The sequence below is a fragment of the Schistocerca cancellata genome, chromosome 1 (genome assembly GCF_023864275.1).
Source record: "Schistocerca cancellata isolate TAMUIC-IGC-003103 chromosome 1, iqSchCanc2.1, whole genome shotgun sequence".
Classification (NCBI taxonomy): domain Eukaryota; kingdom Metazoa; phylum Arthropoda; class Insecta; order Orthoptera; family Acrididae; genus Schistocerca; species Schistocerca cancellata.
This window is the reverse complement of record NC_064626.1, coordinates 865,794,569-865,814,681: the sequence shown is the minus strand read 5'-3', so window position 1 is coordinate 865,814,681 and position 20,113 is coordinate 865,794,569. Positions and strand designations below refer to the sequence as shown.

The 20,113-nt window shown below is 37.1% G+C and overlaps 2 protein-coding genes across 7 annotated transcripts in view; one reads left to right on the top strand and one right to left on the bottom strand.

The window, feature by feature from the left end:
* The window catches only part of LOC126189580 (tRNA wybutosine-synthesizing protein 3 homolog), a 52,859-nt gene that overhangs the window by 32,477 nt on the left and 269 nt on the right, over window positions 1-20,113 (top strand). The window contains exons 4-5 of one of the 5 annotated variants that reach the window (XM_049930954.1): window positions 14,666-14,860; window positions 19,657-19,823. The exons of 1 other annotated variant lie outside the window; for it this stretch is intronic. In XM_049930954.1, the coding sequence (XP_049786911.1) occupies window positions 14,666-14,797 (132 nt within the window). In that variant the 3' untranslated portion in view covers window positions 14,798-14,860; window positions 19,657-19,823. Of the gene's footprint in view, window positions 1-14,665; window positions 14,861-19,656; window positions 20,110-20,113 lie in introns of those variants that run through there. 3 more of the 5 variants (XM_049930956.1, XM_049930953.1, XM_049930955.1) reach the window with 3 other exon arrangements.
* Window positions 14,576-20,113, bottom strand: part of LOC126189554 (uncharacterized) — a 55,592-nt gene continuing 50,054 nt past the window's right edge. For both annotated transcript variants that reach the window (XM_049930951.1, XM_049930952.1), the window contains exons 3-4: window positions 16,780-16,889; window positions 14,576-15,483 (exon numbers count right to left, since the gene is read on the bottom strand). In XM_049930951.1, the coding sequence (XP_049786908.1) occupies window positions 14,828-15,483; window positions 16,780-16,879 (756 nt within the window). In that variant the 5' untranslated portion in view covers window positions 16,880-16,889 and the 3' untranslated portion in view covers window positions 14,576-14,827. The remainder of the gene's footprint in view (window positions 15,484-16,779; window positions 16,890-20,113) is intronic.

The following is a 20,113-nucleotide window of genomic DNA, read 5'->3' as shown; positions in this document are numbered from 1 at the left end:
CATTGCCATAGTATATTCAGCAACACTGCAGAATCACTGTTGACCAATGGTGCGGCACTCTACAATGACAGCACGTATCACACACTACCAACATCATGTACAACTACCATTATATTTTGAGACAACTTGGATAAGCTTTGAATTTGATGTGGATTTGCAGAATACAGTGATGATCCTTTTGTGTGGACTGATGGCTGAGGTGTATGGTATGAGCATGCAGTAGATGTAAGGATTGCAGTTTGGGCTCATGCTTTCAGTATACTGAGCCACTTTTCTGTAGAAATTAACATGGATTTCTGTATAACACTGGGTTTGTTCTGTTCACAATATTTGTAAGGCTGTGGATAGCAGAGCCCTGGTTGATGCCATTTTTCTTAACTTATGGAAAACCTTTGAGTATGGGCCACTTCAGTTTACTCCCTTGCTGTTGTTGCCATGACACTGGGGACATTTCAGAAAGGCAGCTCTTCAGTTGATGCCAGGCTCTGAGCGTATAAATATACTATAAGTTCACCCTATATGCTGTGGAGTGTTACCACTGGTACTCACTGCTGGAGAGTACTTAACCAGAGTACCAATTCAGTGAATGTGATTTGTGTGTTTTGTGCTCAAAATTATCTTTACCTTTAAAGCTTCTCTTTCTACACTCATGTCGCTCCTCCTTGAAGTAGGGGTCCTGCTGTGGAGTGCCACTTGCAGTTATATATATTGACCTTCTTCAATGTCTGCAGGAAAATGCTGTGGTAATGGAAGATTATGTTTGCTACCCACTAGCTGTGAAATCATGTAACCACTTCTTTTCAAAATCCTTCTGTATTTAACAGTCCCCGTAACACTTTCAACATATTAATTAAACATCCTCATTTAAGCTGTTAATAACCAAACTCGTCAACAGATAGATCATTAGTATCCCAAAATCAACAAGTATGTAAGTAATTAAGTAATTCCAATCTTCTTTTGTTTTTTTGTTTTGAAACGACAGCCATTGTCGCACCGACCTCTTCTTCCCTCCGCCACACACCGTCAGGTGGCTTGTGGAGTGTGGATGTAGATGTAGATGTAGATGTTCTTTGGCATCTATGGCCCTCCAAGTTGCAACATCAAAGTGTAAATGGCTCCTTTTCCACCAGTAAAACACTTGCCCTCCAATGTGTCTCATGTTTGTACCTTGCTTATATTTGTGTATCATACATGTACATGAATAAAAAATGTACACACAGTATGCTGTTTTCTTTTAGCATTAGTATCAAATCTTAAGGTTTCTACACAACCCTGTTTCATTGGCACAGTATAAGGGAAGTGGAACATGTTGCTTCTTTGAATAGCAGCATGTACCACCACAGCTGTTGGGTTACCGTGTGTGCTGTTTAACTGAATAGTGATGGCTTCATCTACATCTGTGTACATAAGCTACAAGGTATGTTGCACCACATACCATCAGCAGTCATTTCCTTTCCACTTGCAATTGGAGTGAGGAAAAAAGATTGTCTATGTCTCTGTATGAGCCTTAATTTCTTTTATCTTGTCTTCACAGTCTTACACATAATGTACATTGACGGCAATAGAATCAACATGCAGTTAGCTGCAAACGCCTATTCTCTAAACTTTCTCAGCAGTGTTTCACAAAAATCCCTCTAGGGATTCCCATTTGAGTTGATGAAGCATCTCCATAACAGTCATTGTGCTGATTGAACATCTCAGAAACAAATCTAGCAGCACACTTATGAATTGCTTAGCTGTCATCCTTTAGTCACCACTGCCTTAGGGTCGGCTTACTCACACATATATTTGTACGTCTTCTTGCCAATAGATCTGTGTAATCTGCAAATTAATGTACTTTGTTCGTGAGATCTATTATACAAGCAATAGTCCACAACTCGTAAGTGCAGGCAGAGCATAGTAAGAGTAGCTGGACCAAGTAAAGTCATTTAATTCATTAACTGTATAGTTGGGAACAATGCTGGCCTGTTAAATGTTACAAAATTACACCTCGTTGCAAGCCTGCAAATAGTAGTTTGGTCAAATTATGGCAAACTCTTCCTACACCAACTGATTCTAAAATTCGTAGTGAGAATAGGTTTCATAACACAGCTTTAAGTTTCTAATGTGGTTAGAGACCAGAGATTAATGTGTAGTATTGTAAAGTCCCCTGGACCAGTCTTTATAAAATGCAGTGTACTAGCACCTAAAAAGCCACGTTAACATTAACCTCGGAGTCCATCCTGACTTGCAAGATGTTGAAATATCACAAGAAACTGAAGTTGAGTTGTTTCCAGGTTGTGAATCTGATGAAGTCAAAGTCAGCCTTTCAGAGTTTGAATTCCCTGCACATAATTACAGATAGGCCCTGAGGCATTGGATGTACTGCCTTGGATATGCTTGCTTCCATCCCATTACATACTTGCTTCACCCAGCCATTGTATACTTGAGTAAAACCCCATTTGCTTAAATTTAAACAGTAATGATGTTAAGCATATTAAAACTTTTTTTTGTACTGCTCGTTTAGAGACCTTACTGTTGGCTCTACATCTGCTGATTCTCTCATAATTAAAAAAAAAAATTATAAATCTGTCAGTCTGTCAAAAATACATCGAACAACAAAGATAGATCTAAATTCTGCTGATTAATACAGCTTGTCACTTTGGAAGTGGTGTTTTGTGTGTGCCTTTCATTGGTGATATCAGAAGTTCCATATTTTGCACATTTTTAAATAACAGTTTTAATAAGTACCTTTTGAGTTACATGCTGATTTTATAATGAAATGGAACAGGTTTACATAATGAAAGTGGCCATGTGTGGAAATCACTGGTGACTTGCAACCTTGTGCAATGAGTTTATCAAGTTGTTTCAGAGACACACAAGTTTGAAATTTTTGAACTCACAAATTGACTTCACAATAATTTCAACTTGTCACTCTAAGGACTGGAAAGCATGATCTGTGTAGCTGCATATTATAATAATTGGTTACTATCAGTGACATTATGTTGAAACACCCCCAATTAAAATTTCTAGAGTGATCTAGCAGCCTAACCTTGTATTTTAATGACTATTACCTAATGGATAAGAGTTGATTGGTTTTACAAGGTGTACAACTTTGCTTCCGCTGTTTTCTACCCAACATTTGAGGCTTTAATGAAACAACTTGGTTACACATGTATCATTCAAAGTATTTTCCATCACTGGCCACTACTTTCTTCCATCTTTCTGGCAGTACATGAATCCTGTGTCAAAATAATTGTTCATCTTTTGAAGTGATCCACAAATCGATCCAATTTGTGACTTCTTCATGAGATCAGAAGTGTTGGTCAGCCAGGCCATGTGCCATTGATCTAAACAGGTGATAGTCAAAGGGAGCAATGTCTGGATAATATGGTGGGTGGTGTAGGACTTCGCATTTTAACGTTTTGAAGTACATTTTGACTCTTTTGCTATGTAGGGTCAAGTGTTGTAGTGCTGCAAAATCACTTTATTGTGCCTCTTGCTGTATTGTGGCCATTTGTCTTTTAATGCTCAAACACATTAATTGCATTTGATAATGAGCACCTGTGATTGTTTCACTTGGTTTCAACACCTCATAGTACATGATGCCGAGCTGGTCCCACTAAATGCAGAACATGATCTTGGAGCTGTGAATATTCAGTTTGGCTGTAGACATGGAAGCATGGCCGGGATATCCCCATGATTTTTTGCATTTAGGGTTATCGTAAAGAACCCATTTTTGTCCCCAGTCACAATGTGATGCAGAAATCCCTTCCATTTTCGCCTCTGAAGCAACTGTACACAAACACACAAATGCCGTTCAACGTCTCTTGGTTTCAGCTCACTCAGGACCCAAGTTCCTTCTTTCTGAATCATGCCCATAGCCTTGAGAAGTTTTGGAATGGCTTGCTGTGTCACTCCCACTAATTGTGCAAATTTTTCTTAAGTTTGACGTGAGTCTTCTCTCAGCAATGTCTCCAATTCTGTATCTTTGAAAACATTCTCTCTTCCACCACTGTGCCAGTCTACGACATTAAAATCACTGTTCTACAAATGTTGAAACCACTCATGACATGTTCTTTCACTAATAGCATTCTTACTATACGTACTTGAGAGCATGTGATGAGACTTAGCTGCTGTTTTCTTCATATTGATACAAACAGTAACACCTCCCACAAATGATGAGAATTAGGCTCGTAAACTGACATTTTCAATCAAGAACAACTATATGATGCAGACACAAATTGACTAATGTTCGAATAAGGTTATGTTGACTGAGGTCCAAGCTAACTGCCTGACGTCTGCGATCTGTTTCTTTCAACTACTACTAACCGTTGTCACCACGTATTGGCAAACTGCGGAAGCAAAGTTGTACACCTTGTAACTACTACAGGAGATGTTTCAGTCTGATTTTGGATGCTCAATAATACTATTTTAAGGAATAAATATTTTGCATTAACAAAGTTCATATGTCGATAAATCATCACATGCTGTTACAATAATCTGCACACATTAGGCCTCACTGCAACCCATTGACCAGCATGGTAGACATATCATATTGGCACTCCCTAACTTTGTAATCACTTTTTGGTAAAACAAATACTTTGTCACCATCCTCTATAATTCTCACAGTGATGAGGTCATACTCAGCCACTACAATATTTGCAGCACATCTGTTATAACACAGTATCATTCACTGGGTGCACATGGCATGTTAGCCAACACAAAATTCCCTCAATTAAATTTTCTGTTGTTAGTGATTGAATGATCTAGCAGCCTAACCTTTTATTTTAATGATCACTACCTAATGGATGAGCTGATCAGTTTTTACTACTACAGGAGATGTTTCAGTCTGATATTGGATTCTCAGTAATACTTTATTGAAGGAATAGAGGTTTTGCAGTAACCAAAGTTATGTCAGTTTGCACTATGTAAAGCTATGTATTCTGGTTAAACACAGTAAGCAACATTCTTGGCCTAACTTGACCTTTGTGAGTAACAGACTGTGGATCCCTTACAGAGTGGTAATTCATCCACAAGCTTTCTATGTAGATTCATTCAACATAACAGATTTCTTTATTGATTGAAGAGAGGGGGGGGGGGGGGGGGATCCTAGGTCATCTGCCAGCAATCCTGATTTTACAAACATCCACCTGATTGGGATGACATGATGGAATAATTGGGTGGCAAAAGTTTTTGAAGAAGGGAGTAGAAAGCTATTGCAGTTGTCCCAGATTGTATAGGAAATAATTTTGTTTTAGTTTTTTGTCTCTTCAGGCAATACCATTGAAAGAAAGGGCACAGTTGTGTACACGGGGGTGACAATATTGGAAGATAGTTAGGGAGCTGTACAGATGACATGCATCCAGTATAGTTTGAAAATATGATCAGTCATCAGTCACAACCATAAAGCTATTTTAGGAGTGTGTGCCCAGAATGATTTATGAAGGAACACTGTCATAAATTTAGCTGTGGAGAGGGAAGAAGCCAGAGAAGAATTCAAAGGAAGAGTTATTTACCCACCATAAATGTGTAACTTTGTGACAGAGGCATTGCAACACATTTAAAATTTCACTCCATCCCATCCTCAACGTTCTGAACCTTACCGTTAGGTGTAGAAGAGTCTTAGAATGTGTTGAGGTATTTGCACTTTGAGCCTGTAGAAGGTGCTGCTCCTTGTGCAGATCATATTCCAGCAACATTGTGGATTAAGCTGACACATCCATATGTATAAAGACCTATAGGAGCAATAGTGCAAAGACAAGTAAAAATTATATGTACAACATATTATGCATCTGTTTGACTGAATACAATATATTTGTGTTATAGTTCTTGATACATACAAAGTCACTTACCGTGGATTTGTGGGGGCAACATTGTGACAGCAAAATGCAGTTATTTTTCTTAGTCATTATCTAGAGCCCTGTCAATTTAGGAATTAAATGGAGGAGGCAATAAATAATGTCAGGTGGGGAAATCCATTAAATTTCAAGAGCGCAGCCACATATAGTTTATATCTTATTTCTCTTAAATTTTGGCCGCATCTCTTTTGGGCATCTTCAGAGTGAGCTGACATGCTACAGTTCTTGTTCTGTTGTTTTAAGCACGGTAAATACAAGCACCAGAGACACTGATCAGCTGCAGTGAATCTGTGGCTACACAGTCGATCCATCCTGGGATATTGATGTGTCATTATTAGCTGCACTGCAGTGATGTCTTTGAGAGTTTATTTAAAAAAGAAAAATGCCCAAATCCATGGTCTGTATAGGTTGAAACTTCTATCTTTGTTGATTAAGTTCTTCACCAAATAAATTTCAGCTGCTTCTTTCACAGCTGAGTCCCAAAAAGATGAAGTTGATGCTGGAATTGGACATATTTATACCTCATAGAGTGCTTGGTGTTGATGCAGTGCTCTGCCACAGACAATTTATTGGGCTGTAAGTGTCAGATGTATCTACGGTGTTCCATGTATCTTTTCTGGATTGTGCGAGTCGTCTACCTGATATATGAAAGGCTACACTTGCAGCAGATCTTGTAAACCCCAGCTTTGTGGAGCATCAAGTCATTTCTGACAGAGCACAAAAGGCTGCTGCTTTCACTGGAGACCTTGAGTTTGATCAGGATCCGGCCTATTTTTAATGACAAGTTCTCCAAATGTGGCAAGAAAGTCAGGGATTTAAATCTTTCTATGTTGTCTTTTTCGTTGTTTATGTCCACTTTACGTTTTATTTGTAGTGTGTTATGCATTTGCTGCGCAGAATACATCTTTGCTTTGAAAACTCTCTAATTGTTTAAGCTCAACTTGTAGACTGTTTTCATAGGAGAAGAAAGAAATGCAGTTCTCCAACAATCTTCCAGGAAGAGAGTGGGAGGATTAGGGGTGAGTCATTCCTTAACCATTACAACGAAGTCCTTTCTCAGTGTCCAGCAAAACATTTTACATGTAGTTGTGCAGATATTGATGGAAAAATTGTGAACAAATTTTTTGATCTTGTTGAAACAGAACTGGAAAACATTTCACCTTAGAATTAAGATGAGACCAGTCTGGTGAATGATCCAGGATGAAAGCTCTTGACAAGGAGAAGTACAAAATACCTGTACCAAATCAGGAATTCGTCAAAAATGTGCACTTCACTTATGGTTTGTGAGAATTCTGAGGGCAAGCTGTTACTGCTTCACGTGAATTATAAATGTGATAATTTGTGGACAATTTGGACTTAAAATGCCCCCAAAGGAACCTGGTTCAGTAGAACAAAATCTGTTTGGTTTCACCACAATACTTTCAAGGAATAGTTCACATCACTGCTACTTCCAGTACTGAAGAAATTACCAGGGACAAAAGCACTCATTGGTAACAGTTTTAAGTTCACGCATAGCCATAGAAGATCTGGAAGCGTGTAAAGGAAATTCTATAAAATTCATTGCCTGGCTTCCAAATTCAACTCGTATCTTTGGATGTTGGTTACTTCTGGTCAACAAAAAATGGAGACAGACAGATAAATTCTACATGATTGTAAGGGAACAGCAGCTGGGAATACATGCATTTCCATTCCAAAAGATTAGTTTCCAGATCTGAAAAAGCTTCTTTCAACCCTTGAAATAAAAGCTGGTGACAGAGTGCTAGTTTCAAAAAGAATATACTATATCTGATAAATAGGAAGCAAAGTGCTCGATAAGGTGCCATGGAAAACAGTAATGTATGTAGAGTCGTTGGCGAGAATTTCCATGAGCATCTTAACAGCAAAAAAATAATTTATTCTTAAGAGAATCAATATGTTCCTAAGTAAAGGTAATTTGAGAACATCTTTATTCATGGAGAAAAACAATATAAAAGTAGAAAGGGGTAAAACTGCCACAAATTTACCTCCACTTACAAAATCCTCACTTCAGTAATTCTTGGATACTGTGCCTACAAAATCCTGCATTCCAGTGCGAATTCTCAAATATATTACTTCTTCAGGTATAAACATTACATAAATCACATAGTGAGAAATTCATGAAACAGACTGTTGTGCCTACTCAGCAACAGTGATCATTAAAATACAGCACACTTAAGTAACAATACAGTACACATTTTACAACATTAGCTGAGCATTGTTGTATGTGCTGTAGTTGGTTGCATAGTAACACATATTGAGCCTACCTGTGTCATGTTAATTTTAAAGTTTTGTATGGATGTACAGTGTAATGTACATATGTAACTGTGTGTTTCTTAATGTTTTAATTCATACATTACAATGAGTAGTGGGAGTAAGAGAAAATTTGTGCCATTGAATGTAAAACTGAAGGCTTTGAAAAAACTAAACAAAGGAGAAACTTGTTGCTGAGTGTAGAGTCAGTGAAGTGACAGTTGGAGACTGATATAGAAACAGAGACAAAATAGAGAAGTTTCCATCAAATAGCTGTTCTATATCGTCATTTGAATCGAAGTTGGTGAAGAAATCAGAGTATGAAAAAACGAGTGAAGCTTTGTTCGTTTGGTTCACTCAGCAAAGACAAAAAGGAAATCCAGCTTCAGGCTTTATTCTGCAAGGAGAAGCTGTATTTTTTAGACATGAGTTAAAGGATGGTGAGCATGGTATTACTGCAAGTTCAGGATGGTTGGATAGGTGGAAGAAGTGATATAGCGTAAGGCAGATTCAAATTTGTGGTGAAAAGCCTTCTGCGGATCTCAGATTGTTACAAAACTTTCTAAGAAATTAAGAAAAATTATACAAGGAGAAAAATCTTACTCCTGATCAATTGTGTAACTGTGATGAAACAGGACTAAATTATAGAATGCTTCCATCTAAAACTCTAGCCTTAAAGGAAGAAAAGGAGTGGTTAATAGTTTTTGCTGCATTGAATGCAAGTGGAGACCATAAACTGAAGCTGCTGGTAATAGGCAAGTCTGCTAAGCCTAGAGCTCTAAAAAACATCACTGCTTATGTCCACCAAAAATATTTTTAAGAAGTGGTTTTTTGAAGATTTTGTTTCAGAGACCAAAAGATACAAAAAAAAAGGTGCTTGCCTTCCAAAGAAATCTTAACCCTTGGTAAAGCTGGTTCACACAGCCTATGGACCAATGTGTTTTACGATGGCTAAAAAAGAGGTGGTATTGTTGTTTGCTTCAGATGCTTCTACAAACAACAGAAGGTGAAGGAACCATTGAAGAATTTCTAAAAAAAGAAACAGAAAAAATATTAAAGACGTGCTTTATTGGATAGCCAATTCATGGTCTGAAATAAAGGCGGAGACACTGTAAAGATCTTGGAGCCAGATTTTACAAAATGAAACAGATATGTACAGTACAGACAAAGATGACCTACCATTGGCAGAACTGATGAAAAAGCATAGTGGATGTGGAAGTGCGAATTCAAGTGATGCTTCAGAATGGATGAACAGTTTAAAGTGGCGGATCTTGCAATTGTTGAAATGGTAAGTGAACCTGCTGAAGACAGTGACAACGAGGAATTGCCGGAAGAAATTGTGCCATTGATCACTCACACCGAGGGTTTGGCAGCACTAGGTGTAGCATTGCATTGTATCGAGCAGAAAGCAGAAGCTACTTCTTGCTTCTCAGAAGATGGCACAACATTGCTGCTAAAAATATTCTATTTTAAAACAAAGGACTATGGACAACTTCTTTAAAATGTTACTTATATTTTTGTCACTTGGAAATGTGTACCCATATATCTACATACAATACATGTATGTACTAGATTGTTTTTTATTTATTTTTAATCATCATTGTGCTTATTAAACATTTATTCATGATTTACCCATCGATATAGTGATATTTCCATATTATCCAAGCTTTTTGTAATTTGAGGTAGCCATCAGCCCCAATTAGCTGGACTCTAGAGTAGCACCTCTGGTGCAATCATTGCATAGCTTTTTATATTGGTATGACTACCATCTAACTGTCCACCAGGCTGAATGGCCAAGAGCAAAGTAGACCACCCTGTGGCACAACATAGAGCTGAACATAACATGTTTGATTTCAATGGTGGCTGCTTCACAACCCAGGCATTTGGATCCTCCCCTCTACCACCAGCTTTTCTGAACTGCAATGATGAGAGTTATCCTTACAACACACTCCCTGCTCCTGAAATTATCCCAGCCTCAACCTGCGGTAACCTATTCTCCATCTAACAATTTCTGCCCCCTTGGTCTTATCACCTCCTCCCTGTTTTCATCCCCTCTTCCTCTTTGTGCACTCCCTCTGCCAATGCACCTGCCCAGCTTTCCCCGCCTTGCTCCTCTCTTTCTTTTTTGCTTCATGCCCCACAGCCTCCCGACGCTGAGCCTGTTGACACACCAGCCCCTGCATGCTCCGTCATGTAGTGCTCTTCTCTCGCCCTACACGTTTCCTGCCACCCCTTCCCCACCCTTTCCAGATTGCTACTACTGTTCCATGTGAGAGTTGCATTCTGTTCCTTGCTGTCGGGGATGGCAGTTGTGTGTGTGTGTGTGTGTGTGTGTGTGTGTGTGTGTGTGTGTGTGTGTGTGTGTGTGTGTGTGTGTGTGTGTGTGTGTGTGGTTTTTTTCCTTCTCTGAAGAAGGCGTTGGCCAAAAGCTAAATATGTAACTTGTCTTTTTGTTGTTCCCGTCTGCAACTTGTCATCTTTGCATTGAGTAATGATCTATCTTTTCCTTATGTTGCTAAAATCACTTCTACTCCACTATTCTGTGGATGAATTTTTATTTGAAATGTTGAGGAAGCAAAGGCTGTTGCAATCTCAGTTCAAAGGAGGTTGCACAAATGAGCAAAGATCAGTGGAGACTTGTGCGTCTGTGAAAATATATATGTGCAAAGCATACAGCAGCTACCTCCATCATACCCTGGCTAAAGATCTGGCAGTGAAACCAAAAAATTGTGGTCCTATGTAAAATCACTAAGAGTGTCTAAGGTTTCCATTTAGTCACTCAATGACCAGTATAGTTTGGCAGTAGAAGATAGCACAAGGAAGGCCGAAGTTTTAAATTCCATGTTTAAGAAATCTTTCATGCAGGTGAATTGTACAAATGGACCATTGCACAGTATCCTGTAGATGACATAGTAGTAAGCATCCCTGGTGTAGAGAAACATCTGAAAGAGTTGAAAACAAATAAGTCACCAGGTCCGGATGGAATCCCAGTTCAGTTTTACAAAGAGTACTATATGTCATTGCCCCCTTACCTAGTTTTCATTTATCGCGAATCTCTTGACCTGCACAAAGTACCAAGCGACTGGAAAAAAAGTGCAAGTGACTCTTGTATAAGAAGGGTAAAAGAACGGACTCGCAAAATTGCAGAGCAATATCCTGAACATTGGTTTGCTGCAGAATTCTAGAGCATATTCAGAGTTCAAATATAATAAGTTTCCCAGAGACCAAAAAGCTCATGTCCACGAATCTGCACAGCTTTAGAAAGCATCATTCGTGCAAACCTAGCTTGTTCTTTTCTCACATGATGTACTGCGAACTGTAGATGAAGGACAACAGGCAGATTCCATATCTCTAGATTTTCGAAAAGCATTTGACACTGAACCCCACTGCAGACTGTTAACGAAGCTACATGCATATGGAATAGCCTCCCAGATATGTGACTTGGCTTGAAGACTTTTTAAGTAATAGAACCTGTTACGTTGTCCTTGACAAAGAGTGTTTGTCAGAGACAGGAGGGTCATTCCATACCACGTCATCCAGGGCCCTACACCCACCTGCCACAGATATTTATGAAAATTTATATTTGAATTGTATGCATAAAGACAAGAAAATATTCCAAGTTTCATCCAATTCTAACAAGTAGTTTCTGAGCTATCACCGTTTAAAGTTTTAGGCTAATTGTATTTCCGAGGGCGATTAAGATGTAACTAAAGTGTGCATTCTTTTACAGAATTTAAGAAAAATCGTTAGTTTTGCAGCTATAGCCTTAAATTTTCGCTGTTTTGTTCTAAATTAAACACTGAAAGTGATACATCTACAAAATTGCTATTTATAATGTTCATTCCTATAATAATACAACTGTGAAAATAACGGATAAACTCAAGTTTTATCTATCAATTATTTTAAAATAAAATATACATTCATTGAGAATTTTACAAAATAGGTTTACTTACATTTGAACACACGAGTTGGCAATTATTCGTTTTCAAACAAATCCTTTGTACAAAGAGTTTTTGATGACTTTAAAGTTTAATAACTATTCTGTTGAAGTATTATACCAAGTTTATATGAAGCAGTATATGAAATGTCCATTAAGGTTTTTTTTCCCCCAATGAAGCATTGAAATTCATGTCCTGACTTGAATTTCATGTCTTGATGGAAGATAGCAGGCAGACTGCTTATCTGAACTTTCTTGACTTTAAATAAAACAAAAAAGATAAAACTACAACTACAGTAAAATCTTTGTCCCAGTGTAAAAATAAATAACAAAAAATGTACTAATAAATTACTGTTTTAAGCAGCTGATCTTCCAAGTTATAGTTTTAAAAGCTTTTACTTCTATATAACCTCTACTATAACCAATTTGAATTTTAAAACAGCCATTCTACATGTTTTGAATAGATAAAACTTGTTTTGATTTGAGTATAAGATAAAATTGTTACAACTCAGAACCCCACCAATTTTTTTGGACCATTTGAAAGGCAATTTTATGCTGTTTTCAAAAATATATGGTTGTATTGGGTTGTGTGGAGAGATTTTAGCTATTCATAATTTTCCACACCTACGTCACAATTGTGAAATAAACAATATTTTGAGTTTCAGTACATTTTTCAATGTGAATGAACATTATAATTAGGAATTTTTTAGATCTACCAGTTTCAGTGTTTAATTTAGAACAAAACAGTGAAAATTTCAAGGCTATAGCTTCAAAAACTAACTATTCTGCTTCAAATTCTTTAAAAGCATGCACACTTTAGTTACGTCTTAATCGCCCTCAGAAATACAATTAGCCTAAAACTTTAAACGGTAATAACTCAGAAACTACTTGTTAGAATTGGGTGAAACTTTGGATATTTTCTTATCTTTATGCATACATTTCACATTTAAATTTTGGAACAAATCCAAAAACCTTGCATGTAATATCTACTTTTGGCTGGATGATTTGGCATGGAATGACCCAGGAGTGTTGCTATTTTCTATATACATAGATGATCTGGCAGACAGGGTGGGCAGCAATCTGCAGTTGTTCACTGGTGATGCTGTGGTCTACAGGAAGGCGTCAAAGATAAGTGGCTGTGGGTGGAGACAAGATGACCTAGACAACATTTCTAGTTGATGTGATGAATGGCAGCTGGCTCTTAATGTAGAAAAATGTAAGTTAATGCGGGTGAATAGGAAAAACAAACCCATAGTGTCCTGCTTGACACTGCCAGGTCATATTGAAAGAAGACACTGAAGCAATTCAAGGCGAGCTTCTAGGTTTGTTACCAGTAAGTTTGATCAGCATGCAAGTGTTACAGATGTGCTTTGGGAGCTCATGTGGGAATCCCAGTAGGGAAGAAGACATTCATTTTGAAAAACACTGCCGAAAAAGTTTAGAGAACCGGCATTTGAAGCGTTTCGCGTAGGGACTAAGAAGGTAAGATACGAGATTTTGGGCTCATACAGAGGCATATAGACAGTCGTTTTCCCCTCGCTCTATCTGCGAGTGGAACGGGAAAGGAAATGAAACAACTAGTTGTGGTACAAGATACCCTCCACCACGCACTATATGGTGGCTTGTGGAGTGTGGATGTAGACTACTTTTTAGGTGTAGTTGTGTTAGGACTGATGTTCATTGGATTTAATGTTAATCATGTAAGCTGACTCGTTCCACATCATTTTAATAAAAATTCAAATGATTCTAAGGAATGTGTAACTAATTTTCCTTCGTGTTGTTATCATTTTTAGTTATCTTTCAAGTGATGAGAAAAGATACTTCCAAAAGGTTTGTTTGATTCAATACATTTTACGATGATCCTGTTGTCCTTTGCTTGATACTCACCCATTTTCTTTAGCGGTTGCTTTTTGTTGTAAAATAATTTCTCCTTCCCCCTGCACAATATTCTTTTCCTAAAATTTTGAGCAAAAACTGGTAATTGAATGTTTTGTTCTCTATTTCCTCTGGTGCACATGAGAACTGACCTACTGTAATCATAAACAGTGTATCAGTTTAAGTGATATTATTGTTGTTTAATATATCATTATGAGTGGACTTTGATAGGCATAAAAAAATAAAACCGTTCATCAACAGTTAGTTCCCAATGAAATTTAGCACTGAAGGTAAATAAATATGTTTTTAGTGAAGGAAAATACCAAATGTTTCTATATCACGTTTGAAGAGTTTTTAATTAATTGGCTTACGGGACATACCCATACAGCCATCTATGTAGTGGAATGTCAAGTATGACAATAAGAATGTAAGGACAACACAACACCCAGTCCCCGTGTGGAGAAAATCTCAGAACCAGCTGAGAATCGAACCCGGGTACCTTTGGTTAGCAGTATACTGCGCTGAACACGCAGCTACCAATGTGGACATTGTTGAAAGGTCACTCTCCCCTGCGAATTCACTCTCAGGTATAGCTTGAAAACAAAAAGCCAAATGATACTCCAAAATACAATTTAATACCCTGTAATCTGTACTTTTTGTTTGAATAATTTTTTAATCTTATGTAATTACACTATACATTTTAAGTGTTTTTATTACAAAACTTTTGGCACTAATTTCTTTTCAGTATCTAAAATTCCTTACTAGTAAAGCCAGTGAGAAGATGAAGGAAAATAAACGAAGAACCATGAATTTTTTCTCAAAAATTAAAAACATCAAAGAGAAAGAAATTGTGAGAACGGAAGTACTGAATTTCTAACGACAATTTGCTTCTCTGAAACCCAGCTGATTACTTCAGCTGCAGACCTTGCCTTGGAAACAGGTACAAATATAACAGTACAATTAAAAAAAGGAAAGTAGCTGCATAAACACACTTTTTCAGAAATACTTGTGTTGTACCTTTTACACTTCTAATAATTAGATTATTCATGCGAAATACATTTTTGCTCTCCACAATTAATTTCTCACGCATGTCTGCTGTTAAACCATTAGCAAATTCTTCCATTGCAGTAGCTAACATCTTTTTTAGTGCCGAGGGCTTTTGTGGATGGAAATCTGTTACAGAGTCTGAGTCTGCATCATGCCACCAGCCTGCAGGTAGTAATTTTTCCCGAAAAGCACGTTTACGTCTTAGAATCTGACCACCAGACAATAATCCCATGTAAAGATGGTATATATAAGCTGAAAGCAGAACGGGATCTTCTTTCTCAAGTTTTTCAAGATGATGTATATATGTTGCTACACTAGCTCGTGGTTGGTAGTTTGGTCCACACCATCCTTCCCCAAGGTAACGTGCAAGATCACGTTCGAATGCTTCTCGGCGTCGTAATCCAGGCACCTCTAATTGCGCCAATACCGAATGACGATCCATTGCACCTTCCAAGAATCGAAACACTTCGTAGAAAACAAGGAGTCCATCTGCCCAGACTGTGTTGTCAGACAGTGCTGTGAAATAAAAAAATACAGACTAAATTCAACATACTGTGGATTTATATTCAGTTACTACACAATTGGTTCCCATAACTGATGTAATTGGAGAATAACTGCAGGAAAAACTTCGGAAATGTATGTTTTATGAAGGTTACAATTTATTTATTTTTTGTGATAAGAAAAGGGAGGTTGACTCACATTGAGGTTTTTTTAATGGGATTGCATCCTTCTCATACATATTTGCAAGAAAACCTCTTGTGAGCTTAAATAGCTGAAAATAAGGATAAGGAGAAGGGGGTCCTCCTAAATTTACTGCCTGCACTTCATATAATTATCTTTGCATCGAAAACCTATGTGCACACTTATAGTTTGTGGCCCAAGGTTTGTGAGAAATCTGATGTTATTTCTTTATCAAAAGCTGTAGTAGACGCAGACAATGATGATATTATTAGTTGGCATTCTAGAAATGTTGAGTCAAGGTCATATTGGAATGAGGCATAATTATCTGCAGTGGTGTTATGAAAAAAGGCCCACTTCATTTCTTTGTCTATCAGTTGGTGGTGTAGGCATCATATATACTGAGATGTTAGTGACAAGACAATACCAACAAAGTTTGAGGTGTTGTGAAAGGTGCCTTGAAAGGAACCTATGAGTGGAAACTCCTAGTGACACACAGAGTGTATAAGTCATAAGGGCTACCCTTGGCAGTCAACTTGAAATACACTGGCTTCAAGTGGAACATATTGTAATGGGATTTTATTATTCATTACTCACTGATAATGACAATTACCAAAATCTCCAGTGGAGAAAATGGATGTAGCTACTAAGTAAGGAAGGTAGTGTCGTATGTAATTCAGCAGTTTGTAATGTCATTGGTGGACGGTTTTCGACATGGATTCTTATTGTGACATAGTTACAAAACATGATCAGCTGTAGTTCACTGTAAATTTCTTTGCCTTGCTTTAATCAGCAGTTGGGCAACTAGTTTCAGCTTCAGATTTATGAAAAATACATAGAAATTGTTTTTGTATCAATAAAGGAGATTACTTTAAATGTTTTTTTATATATATAAATTTAAGACAGGATAATGCGCTGTAGTTCCTAATTTAACTCTTATCGCAATGTCTCTATAATACTAGTTACACATCTTGTGACATAACACACAAATTTGCTAGTTAATGGAACAGATTGCTCCTGTAACTCACACATTCAGATCTGAAGATGGTTCGTGTAGAACCAAAACTAGTCACATAAAAAATGAGTGCAGTGTTCATGGACAATAAAATCTGCCGTAAGAAATATTTCGCTTACCAAATGCAAGTTTTGCATTCACTAGTGCATCACTGACTGCATGAACATCTCTTGTCGCTGTTCGCATCTGCTTGCAGAAAGATAAAGCAATGTCACCCATGGCGGTCTCCCTGCAACAAGGAAACAAAATTATTGGACAAGAAAATTCAACAAGTTGCAGAATATCATCTTTAATTAGAATGCATTATGTTAACAATGAAAAACAGACATGATAACAATAAAGTGTTCATCTTAGTAGTACATTTTAGTCGAATCAGTGTGTCATAAATTGGATAGATAAAGATACACAGAATTTCATCAATCCTTCATGGTCGAGACATATAAAATGTGGTGAAATAAACATCATTTTTATGTCTATCTTCACACCTCACACTATTTTATTATAACGGCATGTAGATACCAGATTGGATTTTTGATAAATGCCAAGCTATACTGCAAGCTTACTTTCCCATGTGCGAAAATCATAGAGGTTAAATTTCATTAAAGAAATAAAAATAAACCTGTTGTTTGAATATTACAGTTGTTTACTAGGCTTGTTCGTAGTGGAGAATGTATGTATTTGCCTTCTCCAGCCTTTGAACTGATAATCAGCCAGTTACGCAACAAGGACGTGCAGTTCAATGCCGACTCCAAATCATGGTGTAGCTTGGAATTGTTCACACTGATGTATCCAAAGGTGAAAGAACATTAAGAGAATCATAAAGATCGGATTTTTTTGAAATACATGTGTGCACATTATAAAATGAGTTTTGTCATCCAACACCAGTGGGAAGTGATTAATTTTGAATTAAGTACTTGCTACACAACTACTGGTGTCTTGAAGAGCCACAGTGTTCATAACATAACTATTTATTAATGAAGGTAACACAAGGCAGGAACACATGTCAAGATAGACTAACAGAATGTATTGCTGTTACTAAGTTGGAGGTAATTATGACTCTCTGAATCCAAAGTTATGAGTGCTATCTCGTATGTACAATGCACACATTTCTAATTTTTCCCTCTATGGATGAGCTCGACAAATTTGTAATGCTTAAAATCCATTGCTGTATATGCATAGCGAGAATTATTTTCTTGCAGTCACCATTCACAGCAGATTAGTTATGATTTAGACTAAAAGTATGGGATATTACGGTGCACTATGAGAACTTCTTCAGCTACCGGAACAGCTGCATCTCGGAAGTGTGGCATGGATGCAGGTGTGTCATCTGTTGATATTTATTATTGCTGATCTTGGAAAATGGAACTGATCAACTTTAAATAAATATTACGTGATGGAGGAAATTTGGAAATATATCTGGATAAAAAGTTTGGGCAGAGAAGTCAGTCGAGGCGGCCTTTACAAATGTCTGCTTGTGTCTGTGTATATGCGGATGGATATGTGTGTGTGTGCGCGAGTGTATACCTGTCCTTTTTTCCCCCTAAGGTAAGTCTTTCCGCTCCCGGGATTGGAATGACTCCTTACCCTCTCCCTTAAAACCCACATCCTTTCGTCTTTCCCTCTCCTTCCCTCTTTCCTAACGAAGCGACAGTTTGTTGTGAAAGCTTGAATTTTGTGTGTATGTTTGTGTGTCTATTGAGCTGCCAGCGCTTTTGTTTGGTAAGTCTCATCATCTTTCTTTATATATATATATATTAATGCTTCAGATTTCCATAATTATATAGAGGTATGTAGTTACTGGGTTAGGGACTACTGAATCTGCTGTAGAATTAGGGACATGAAAGTGTAAATAGTTAAAACAATCCTAAGAATAATATACTCTTTACAGGATACTCAAAACTGCTAAAACTTTTGAAGATGAATAAATCCACTGCAGTTATACTTGGCAAATCCTATCTTCAAGCATTGCGCGCACGCGCACACGCACACACACACGGAGAGAGAGACACAGAAGAGGGATTCTTCATAAAATTGATTGACATTAAAAGGGCCCATACAAATGTGAACATCAGGGTATACCTTCATTGTGTACAAGAAAGCTGTAGCAGTTATGTGAAAAAATACAGCAAATTTATCAAGGAGCATACAATATCTCATGACATAAAAGCTGTAGAATGTGAACCTCAAAAGTAGCTTACCATGTAAGTGTAAAAAATACAGCAAATTTATCAAGGAGCATACAATATCTCATGACATAAAAGCTGTAGAATGTGAACCTCAAAAGTAGCTTACCATGTAAGTGTCCAGCATGACACATATCATGGAAGCCCAGCAAGACCAGTCAGCAGACTGGACAAAATATAAAATTAATAAAATCATAGTATAAAACATGAAATGAGACCAAACCAATATATGATTTTATCCAAATAAAGGATTTGTCAAGTACAACTTAAGTGGATTTATTCATCATGAAAAATCCTAAACAGAACTACAGTATTATTCGTAATAAAGTAAGATTGGTTGTTTCCATTACTTATATTTAATTTTTTGCTTATAGTATGGATTAAGCTTGTGACGTGGAATGTATCACACAGTTTACAATGCTGATATAGTCTACAGTAAAAATAAGGCTACAAGCTAATCATACACTGTAGATATTTCTATAGCATTATGTAAATATTTAAAAATTTAAAAACGCTCATGTAGTTGTTACAGCACTCAAATTTTAATTTGTAAAGGAAGCAAGTGCAAAGAATCTTACTCGTATTCCCTGAAGCAGGATATGCCCGTACAATTAATTAAGCTGCCCTTACAATTTATTAAGCTGTGTAAATTTAGCAGCTTTTTTCATGTTGCTTTTTTAAAAAGATGACCAAATGCAGTAAAAAAAAAAAAGGTTTAAAATTCGTTTCATCAGTTGGTGACCACCTTTGTGCTTTAGTCATGCTAGCTACTTTGACATGGAAGTCTCTATTTTGACTCTGTAACCATTTCAGATTTTTTTTGAAGACGTAGTGACTGGAATTCCATCTACTCAGCCACAATAAGACAACTGAGCTCCAATAAATAAGCAGTGGCATTGATGCACAAGTAACTGAAGTAATGTCAAGTCAGAAGATTTGATTGAGACTGTGATCTATGCATAATGTATCTATTTTATAATGTGAGTTAAAAATGTTACTCCAGGAATTCTTACATTGTGTTTTGAGAGAACTAATCATTCCATTTTATTTTCTGCTAAATCGTATATATTACTTCCTACTTTCCCTTCAGGGGAAGCATATAAATTTTAAAAAAACGGCTGGTAACTAGATAATAGAACTAGATTGGTTTGTGATTCTACACATTAGCAGAAATGTTACTTCATTCTGTGTGCAGAATGTTTATATTATAGTTTTCTGATTATCAAAGTAATAGCCCAGGGAAATACATGGATGAAACTATTTTCTTGAC